This window comes from Desmodus rotundus, chromosome 3 (genome assembly GCF_022682495.2).
Source record: "Desmodus rotundus isolate HL8 chromosome 3, HLdesRot8A.1, whole genome shotgun sequence".
NCBI lineage: Eukaryota > Metazoa > Chordata > Mammalia > Chiroptera > Phyllostomidae > Desmodus > Desmodus rotundus.
Window position 1 is genome coordinate 42488172 of NC_071389.1, and position 10557 is coordinate 42498728.

Here is a 10557-nt window from a genome sequence, read left to right on the forward strand (position 1 = left end):
TGAGTATAAGAGAGATGCTGTGACTTGTCCAAAACAACCTGGGACTCTTGGTACCTACTTTTTTTTCCCACTTTACCTTTACTTATTCTTATATCACTATTCTTTTTTTTTTCAATTACAGTTTACCTTCAATATTATTCTGTATTGGTTCCAGGTATACAGTATAGTGTTAGAGACAGTCATATGCTTTACAAAGTGTTCCCCCGATATTTCCAGGACCCACCTGGCACCACACCTAGTTACTACAATATTATCGACTATATTCCTATGCTGTACTTCACATCCCTGTGACTGTTTTGTAACTGCCAACTTGTACTTACTCCCTTCAGCTTTTTCACCCAGTTCCCCAACCCCCTCCCTTCTGGCACCCACCAGTCTGCTCTCTGTGTCATGAGTTTGTTTCAATTCTGTTTGTTCATTTAGTTTATTCTTTAGGTTGCACATATGAGTGAAATCATTTGGTATTTGTCTCTGACTGACTTAATTTCACTGAGCATAATACCCTCTAGGTCCATCCACACTGTCGTAAGTAGTAAGATTTCATTCTTTTTATCTCTGAGCAATATTCCATTGTATATATGTACCACAGCCTTTTCATCCACTTGTCTGTTGATAGGCCCTTGGGTTGCTTCCATATCTTGGTTGTGGCAGGTAATGCAGCAAAGAACATAGGGGTGCAGAAAGGAGGTCATTATTCTTATATCGCTGTTAACTATCTGTGCCTCTTAAGAGAATGCGGCAATAGCGTCTTCAGGGCCTACATCTCATTGAACAGGAATGCTGTGACAATCCTCAAAGCTGACTCTAGCACATGAAACCTCTCCCCTCACCCACTCTTCATTCAATCCACTCTTCTGTGTCGAGAACCTGCCGTTGTAGGCACTGTACTGGGCACTGAGCATCCACTGAAGAACAAGATGCTCCCGTTTCCCGCCCTCCTGTAGCAGTCCTCGCCAAACTCTAAAGCCTGTATGTGTATTTCAAGTGGGCTCACACACTTCATTTTGTAAGGCACACTCAGAACGTTGTTAGCAAACCCCAACAAAGACACTGAATTTCAATTTAGAGGAGTAAGATCAGTTTCAGTGTCTCAGGATTTACTACTGTTGGTCATTCCTTTACTTTGCCCAGTGAATCCCCTCTGTATCCCTAACATAGATCCTGATTTCACAATTGGAAGGAAAACTTCTAAATAACTTATTTTCTAAATTATACCACTAATTGCACTTTTTCTCTTCTCTTCCAGTCCTGGTACCTGGGATAAAAGTCTCAGCGTCCCACCATCCACCAGACAGACCACCTGACCCCTTCTCAACTCTGTAACATGGACGCATCCTCAACCCAGCGCGGTTACAACTTCACTGTCAGTGGAAGGGGAGAATCAAATCAACTTGTACATGGAAACAGCAAGCATTATGGTCAAACAGCAAAGGCCATAACCTTTTGGGATTTTTTTTTTAAACTACTCTAGGGACTGTTGTAATTTTCTCATATGGTGCTGGAAATGGTTGGGCTTTGTAATATTTGAAGTGTTTTCGTGGTAGCGTGAGCATTAGGTGACGTGGCTGGAGGAGATCTGCCCTTGCTCACTGACTTCCGCTGTAACACACTTTCCTTACGGAGCCTGGCTGTTTCACAGTATTTCATGAATTTACCCACACAGGTGTGAGCCTCCTTGAGCAATCAGGAGGCACATGGAGAACTAAATCTTTTGTAGTAGCTGAGATCTGCAATATATAACTGACGGGACAGTCAAAGGGCAATGTTCTTCTGTAACATATTGGAAAAAGAAAATGCAGTTATGTTCCTTTTTTATTTCTTCTTTTAGCTTGGTTTGGTTCAGCAGTCAGCAGTTCAATCTATAACGTGGCCCTCAAGGACAGTGAACCCACTCGCGTTGCAGAGCAATTCCGAAAATGGCAAACTACTACTACTACTATTCAGTTTTTTAAAAGTTTTGAAATGCTGCACTTACATTTAAAAAAAAAACATTTTTTCAACAATTTCAACAATGACACACAAATTCACATGGAAATGGGGAAGATGGTCTGTTTTGACAGAAACTGACAGGAATCAATCAAAACAATCGAATTTTGAATTGAGTAAAGTGCAATTTCATCGGATAGCTAAGTATCTTTGTAAGATAGAGATTGTTGAAAATTCTATTTTTGTTTTTCAAGTCCTTCCACCCCAGGACTCTAAATTATCGGGGTAAAAAACAGCCTTGCAAGAAAAAGGGGAGCTATTTTTGCTTTTTATGTTTTTTATTGTTAAACTTGTATCCCTTTAAAAACTGAAGGAAAATTTAAAAAAAAAAAAACAAAAAAACAAATCTAATGGTGCTTTTACCACAATATGTTAACTACATTAAATGCTAATTAATTATTTTCTGTTATCAAAGCACATAACTAAAATGAAATCATGGTATCTGTTAATTTTATAAGCTAGAAGTCACTATAATGGATTATGCCAATTCTGAAAAATTTTACATGTATCCGGCAACATAGGATTTATCAATTATCAGACACTTCATTGTACCAGAGATTGTCCAGAAATTTTAAAGACCTTTGCGCCCCTGAACTGGGCTATGGGAAAAAAAAAAATAAATAAGTGATAATAATAATAATGAAACCAATACTGACACAAATGCTGGTGCCCACTCAGATCAAGGGTACTTGTTAGGGAAAAAAGTTTGCACCCCCAAATGTCCTGTATCTTATGTAAAAAAAAAAAACCACAAAAAATAACAAAAAAATAACAAAAAAAAAGTGCAAGTGATTTTTCTACCAGACAGTGAAGCACCCCTTTGCTTCCCATGCAACTTCAAGATTTCCTATACTATACATATATATACGTTCTGGTTGGCAAGCCCTGCTGATCAGAGAAAGTCTCTGCATGTTCTAGTGTTAGTAACTAATTTTTATATAGTTAATGTAGAATAAAGTAGAGTGCATTAAGACACAATATTGTAATCCCTACTCTAGGCACTTGCCTTTAAACTATGTTTTTCAGCCCTTCAGAAGGGTTCTACTACTGTCCTATACAATCAAGTAACTGAAATTCTTGGGAAGACACTTTGCTCCTCATCTTTCCCCCCAAACAATGTTGTTTTGTTTTGTTTTTTTTCCTTAATTTGCACGAAGACAAAAATTCCATATCAATGTGCCTTGCCCTGGATAGCGATTATTTGTGGAATTGTTGCACATGCGCCTCTATTGAAAGGGGTTTTTCCCTAGTCAAGCATTTGGAGACACTTTTTGTAAATGTGACTTTTATGTCAGCCATTGTCAGTTTCAACATCTAGAACTAAATAGAAAGTTAGTTGTTCCGCAGATAGGAGTAGTCTTTATTGTCCTCTGTGGTCAGTGGCAGTGCTATTCTGAGATCTGTAGATGCTTAGAATATCAGTATTTTGGATGTTGCTGCATTTTACAATTTATTTGGAGTCTTCCTTTATTTCCCCCCCCCAGATATATGAAAATATGCAATACCTGCTTATATCGTGTAGAAAAGCTTAGCGATTATTAATTTTTCTTTTATTTTTTTTATTTGACCAAAGTCGGTGCTGCACTTGACGCAGTGTGTTTTAGGTGTTTGTCTTTGTACCTTTTTTGTGATTTTTGAATGCACGTGCGCAGGAAGGGCTCCTCTTAGAGAAGCAGTCAAACTGTGAAGCACTAAGCTGACCCTGCTTCAAGCAATTTTGTTTTTACAACTGTTCCTTTCACAAGCAAGCCTTAAAAAAAAAAAAGACAACTTCCTTTTTCTTCAGCTCCCACACCCCATTTTTCTTAGCAGACTGCAGTCAATCCACATTCAATAAAAAGTATATAATGCCCATTTTTATATGCACGTTTTTAAACTTCCAAGTTCTGAAAATTGTTTACTGGTTATCTCTATTTAAGGAAAAAAAAATAAAATAAAACATTTTGGATTTTCATATGTGTCTGATAAGTGGTTGAATAGTCGTTTGGCGCTCTTGTATGGTGTGATTGTCAGTATATGGTGTCACTTCCTATAGCCAGCCAGCATACTTTGCCTTCCCCTATAGCACTTAGCTGGGCATTACTTTATTATGACATATGTGCACTAAAAAAAAGAAAAAAGGAAAAAAAAAAGAAAAAATAGCAGCTTTCAGTGCTTCACAGTGAAGGGAAAAAGCCTAGACAAACATTTTGTCAGAACCTTGCGATAAGCCAAGGTATTACCAGTAAATTGGTTGTATATACAATAAAATTGCACCCTTTTTTTAAAACAAAACAAACTAAGCAATAGTTTGGGCAGTTTTAGTTGTTTTTAGTGAGCATGTTGTAGTCATGACTGCAAAGAGAGAGAATAAACTGCCCACTCAGAAGATATGTAATTTGTATTGTTGTATAGTTTTATTGATTACACTGATTTATTCTACCCTATTTTATAATGCAGGACTTTTGTAATGTTGTTTAAATGAGGAAAATTTCTGTCAAATTAGCCTAGTGAAACTTCCAATTGTTCTTTATAAAGGCAGCGTTCATAGAATTGCTTTTCTTTCTCCCCCACGCCCCCTTTGGGAACTGGATTTAAGTTTAAAACTTTCCTGTTTCCTTTTTTTTTTTTGTAAGTATTTAAATACAGTTATTTTTTCTCTCAATGGTATAGCATATTCCTATGCTTGAGAAGCATAGGTCTACTGAAAACCATTGTAAATGGACGTTACAGGTATGCTGTATTTTTGAAGGTATTTTGTTGTATTAAGTTTGATGAAGCTAAAATTAGGGAACTCTGAACAGATTTGCAGGAAAAAAAATGTTTTAAAGGCTTTAAAACATTAGGGAGGCAGTCTAGGGTGATAATGAACAGGGGTTAAGTATTAAATACACTAAGTTACATTTTTGTTCATGTTTCATTGTCCAGAAAGCAGCAGGAAACTGTAGTTCAGTGGTGATCAAGCAGGAAAAAAAGAAACACCAACCATCCAAGTGTTCACCTTTTCAGGTTAGAAGCCAAGCGAAGAAGTTTGAGGAAGATTTGGTACTTGGGGTGTGTAGACTGACAGACTGAGGGCTATCAGCATTTGAAGGCCCAGCCCTTGATTCTTAGACACATTTGAATTTTTTCTCTTCCGTCAAATGGCATTAAAAATATTGGCAAAAATAAGTTCCTCAAGTCACTCTCCATGTTTTTTTTTCTTTGGGATCTGAAGTCAGAGGCACAAACACTAAATTGTATCATTTTCCTGTATACTTTTTCCTTCCGGCCCATCCCCCGCCACTAAAATGCTCCTTTTCTGATCCTTCAAGGGCAAGAGACCCTCTCCCTAAGGCCGCTCTCTCCATCCCAGAGCCTTTCTCTTCCCCGTGAGGTTCAAACTAACGCTTCCGTCTCTTCACACCCTGGCACGAAGTTAGTTATATTCAGTGTCAGCTTCTCCCCACCCCACCCCCAGTCAGGTGTGGGCTGCTGGGCGAGCTGGCAGGTACACTTCCCCACACTCGTGTGCTCCCCTCTCCGACAGTGAGAGTGGGGAGGAACCCAGACTTCCCAGAGTCATGGCATCCAGTCCGCCCCCCCGGGAATACGCAGCACCCATCTCCACAAGCTGGTCTTTTCAACCCTTTATCCCCATACGCTTCGCATTCTGTAGTAACAGTGTCACAGAGTATTGACGAAATCTGGATTAAGAAAAACACTTCTTCCTTGTGATTTTTTTTGGGGGGAGGGATTTCTAAGAATGTCATTTAATGTACTTTGTATCATGTCTCTGGAAATATCTTTTTTGTCCACGGTGGTGGTGTTGGTTCCTTTCTCTCTCTCTTTCTATCTCTATCTCAATCTTTCTTCCTTTCTGTCTTCTTTTTTTCCTTTTGTTTTTCCCGGTAGCAGGCCTCCATAGAACAGATCTAAAACACACTGGCATGGTAATGTAAGGAGAGCTTCGGTGGCACCTCCCCACCACCCTCCGAGACCTGTCCTCGGACGGTCTCAGAAAGCTGCACTGCCCGCCGCAGAGCTTTCATTCAAATCGGCTTCCGAGGCCAACTTCGTCCTGAAGTCAATGCATGTATTTACTGTCTGACAGTAAACCCGCTCTGCCTTCTCCACGTCCAAGGCTGTGCATTCGTCTAATTAGTGTCGTGTATGTTTTCCTTTCATTTTTCCCAATAAAAAAGCAGTGGGATGAAAATTGCTTTGATATATAGCAGGTAACATTGAAGCTATTCCATAGCACTTAACTGTAGTGAATACTGTGTCACCAACTCTGAAATCAATTTAATGTTTAATGCAAATCCATTACATGGTGCTATTACAGGCTGACAAAATGATTTACACAAATGTGACAACTTGGGCTCAATTCACTCTGCTTTCCAACAGTGTAAATGCATAGCAGTGTTTATCTGCATGAGAACTATGCACTAATCTATCTGAAGAAAAAAACTATATCAACTTTGGTATCTACTTTCCGTTTACTTCAATCCTTGCCTTTTTGGTCATTGTTATAATGCCAGCTTTAGGACAGAAAGAATTATAAGAAAACCAGCATAATACCTGATATATTAAAATGTAGTGCCTGTGAAATCTGTATTATATTGCTCTTCTGAAGTAAGATTTTTCTACACCGGTAGCCTTCGCTGTCTGTCAGTCAGGCCCTTCTGGCATAGGTGATGTAAAATAACCGTACACTATTAATGCATGCTATTCCATAATGCTTAGTGAGCTGTATGAATATTACTCAAAGTTATGTTAGTCTTTTTTTCTGACTTGGTTCTTGTCAGCTAGGTTTAAAGGTATTTCACTGAGAACGCAAATTCTGTCTTTTCTTGATTTCAACTGTTTTCAGTATTTTGGAGGTATACATTTACTTAAATTCAGTATTACTTGTGTTTTGTTTTTGTTTTTTGTTTTCTTTTCCTTTCCTAGGGGACAAGCATGGGTGTTTGATTTCAGAAATCAGGCCCTGGCAAGACTTTTGTCTAAAAACCACCGTTTAAATTTCAAGAACTCTGCTACAAAGACACTCTGAGAACATTTCCAAAGAGGGACATTTTTCTTGACCCTCAACTGGAGCCATGCCGATCCTGAAGTGTTTTCCTAATGGACAATGTTCGGCCAGGTACCCATGCTTGATCCGTCTTCACACCAGACTTCCTCATATGAAAAGAAAAAAAAAATGAAAAAAAATCTTTAAGAAATCACTTGGCTATTTAGTTTCATGCACAGTTGCAATATTTTCTTCAAAAATAAAACTGTACAAACTTTGGGCCCGATTCATAGAAAAAAGAAATTTGTTATTAACACGGGATTTTTAAAATATAGTTTTTTGGTCTAAATTTGAAACTACTTTCCAAATTAACTAAATTTCATCTCATTTTTTCCCCTAAATCACCACCCATCTGCATTTTCTGCCCCAACGGGTTAAATAACCAGATTAGGGAGACAAGGAAATGGGGACCAGACACCAAAAATGGTCAGAAAGATCAGGGTGACCACCTGCAGCTGAACATGAGCACAGGGGGAGCAGCAGCATGTGGGGGCAGGGCCCACCTGTGTGCCCGGCATCCCCAGTTTCACACGCGAGGTCGGTGCGCTGTTTAATTCGAAAGGCATATTTCCAAAGTGTGACTGGACCGACTGGACCACAAGGGGGTACAGTTGAAATGCCACCTCTGATTCAGCTGGAGCACCTTCCTGGTGGAGAAAGTCACTGGGCCGTGCTATGTGGGCTTTCGTATCTTTGTAAGGGTTCGAAGGACAGATCATGGCCCACAAATTGTGCTGTTTTACCTGGTGTTTTGATGCTCAGCTTCTCAAAATGACAGAAGCTTTTTTCCCCATTGATTCTATTTGTTATTTTTTATTTTTATTATTATTTTAGTAGTAGTCAGAACATTAGCACTTTTTTTTTTTTTTAACATCTCAACCCATGGTCTCAAGGCCACTGGCTACTTGGGGACAGAGGTTTGAGAGAGCTGCCAGCTCCAGTCTCTCCCCGGTCCCCTCTGCCCTGCAGAGGCATTTGGCAGTGTCACCACTGAGATGCTCACTAGACCTAGAGCCAGAGCTCATCAGGTTCTGGGAGGTCCTTAAAGAAGGTTTTCAAAGGATACAATACACGCTCCTCCCCCCCCACAGCCCTGACCTCTTACCCAGGGCAAAGTACACTGGGGACTTTTCCTACCACCCTTGGAAATCTGTCCATTCAAGATACCTCGGTTTTACATTTCAAATTTGGTGGGGAGGGGATTGAACATTTCCAACGATAAGAGATCTGTTGTGAAACCAACACTCCCGTGTTAATGACTTGGTTAGAAATCTGTTTTTATGAGCCGGGCCCCCTGTGCCTCTAGATTACTTGTATTGACTCTCATAGTTAGCCTTTTAGTTTTACTGTGTTCTGTGAAAATTTGTAATTGGTTGAGAATCACTGTGGGCGTCCATTCTTATTCAACTAAATCTCCACAGGTTTTTGAGCTGGTGTGGATTAGTTTAACTCTTGTATTCAACCATTAGTGCTACCACCTTCTCACATTACAATACAATTACTGGAAGCAAGTACTGCATTTCCTATGCAACAAAAAAGGAAAAATAAAAAATTGCTAATGCTATGGAAACTGTGTCATCATTTGCTTTAAATCATGCCTGGGTGATTGTATTTGAGCAGTGGTTAAGGGCCTGAGTCGGAGGTTCCCCCAGAAAACAGTCTTCCTGCACCATGGAGTCTGTGCTATCCTCCATGGGTGTCAGACACACCACACCCTTCCCAGAATTCTAATGGGCAATAACGTTGGCTTCTTCTCCTACTTAGACAAATATGGGGCTTACCACTCCCTTAGTGCCTCGTGTGTGCCTGATACTGTCCTAAGTGCTTTAGATACCGTGTCAGTTAAGGCCCAGTCAGGAGTCAGGGATGAATCCAGTAGGTTTTCCGGGAGGGGCCTCTGAAGTAGCCCAGATATGAATAACCGTAGGGTACAGCCAGCATCCCTGGAGCAGGGGGAACAAAAGGGAAAGGCTGGGTTACCAGAACCTAGGTGCTCAAAGGATGCACCTAGCTGGTGCACACAGCTGGTACTTTGGTACTTGGATCTTTACTGAGAGGGGTCACCATGAGGGTGGGGGACACCAGCCAGCTGGTACAAAGACCTTTGAGAGGCTGTGGGGAGGCTGATGCTAGGACCTGGGAGAGGGACACAGCCAACAGGATTAGTACTGAGGAGACAGGCAAGACCAGTTCTGGGAGGGCTGAAAGGAGCTGGAGGCTGTTGCAGCTGCCACACTGCAGAGAGGAACTGACCCTGGAGGGAAGTCCCTTCTCTCCCTTCCCTCCTCTCTCGAGGCTCCTGCCAGGGCTCTAACTGGCTAGATCTAACTGTAGCCACCAAGCGAGGAAGTCTGGTAAAGGTGTTAAGAAAACTACTAGCCCATAGAAAGCCGTATGGAAGGATGGCTTGGAGACCAGAGACAATAAGTAAACAGCATATATGTCTTAATCCATTTAATCTTCACAACCACCCCATGAAATGAGTAAACTAAGGCAGAGATTACTAATTTACTCAAGGTCATACAATAAATAAGTGACAGGTGGGATTCTAATCTAAGAAGTCTGACTCTAAATCCCATCCAATAATCACTACAATATGTTGACTCAATTATTTATTTAATTAGTATTTTTGAATACCTATTAATGTGCCAAAGAGTATGCCAAGGGCTGGGGACAGTAAGTAAAGACTGGCAAACTATCTTGTGAACCGTGCAGACGGGTGGGCGAAAGTGCATTTTTGAAATAAGCAGTAGCAGAGGAAAGCATGGAGTTGTGATGAGTGCTCTAAAGGATGCACATTGCCGTGGAACCCAGGGAGAGCAAGAGGACAGGCAGAACTTAACCAGCACGTGGGGAGGGAGGGGCCTGACGGAGGGTGGAGGAGAATGTTCTGGGAAGAGGGAACGGCCTGTACAAAGAGCCTGTAGCTGAATGGAGCTTGCCACCTATGAGGGGCTGAAAGCCTGTTTGAATGAAGAGGAGAAAAGGAGAGGAAATAGGATACAAGACGAAGCTGACATTTAGGTCCAGAAATTGCAGGGCCTTGCACTGTCTTAGGGACTTTTGTTCTACCCCTAAAAGCATCATGAGACGTGTGTGAGGCTAGATCTGTGCTGTGACACAAACAAGCCTAAAATCTCAGCAGCTTCCAAGAGTAAAGGTTCACATCTTATTTTGCATGCCAGTAAAGTGTTGCCTGGGGCCTTTATACAGAATCTGCTCATTCTGAACCCAGGATGAAAAGCAACTACCTTGGCTGGACAGGGAACTCGGGAGCACAGCAACCTTGAATAATTCCTTCTGAATGGACACACACCTCTTCCATTCAGAGCTTGTCTGTGGCCATGCCTTGGTTCAACAGGGCCAGGAAGGCCCTGGGGGAAGGCTAGAGCTCATTACTACAGATTCGCCTGAGGACAGCAGGCAAAGGTGCGTGGTGTGCAGAAAGACTGAGTGGTGAGGCCGGCTGGAATGCCACCGCAGCAGAGAGGGCGTATGCCTTGGCTGCGATGGGGTGGGAGAGAAGTGGGCAGATCAGG

General features: G+C 41.2%; 1 protein-coding gene across 3 annotated transcripts in view; it reads left to right on the plus strand.

Moving 5' to 3' along the window:
* The window catches only part of NFIA (nuclear factor I A), a 367285-nt gene extending 358703 nt beyond the window's left edge, over positions 1-8582 (plus strand). For all 3 annotated transcript variants that reach the window (XM_045199431.2, XM_024565329.3, XM_024565326.3), the window contains one exon: positions 1247-8582. In XM_045199431.2, the coding sequence (XP_045055366.1) occupies positions 1247-1264 (18 nt within the window). In that variant the 3' untranslated portion in view covers positions 1265-8582. The remainder of the gene's footprint in view (positions 1-1246) is intronic.
* The last annotated feature ends 1975 nt before the right edge of the window (positions 8583-10557 follow it).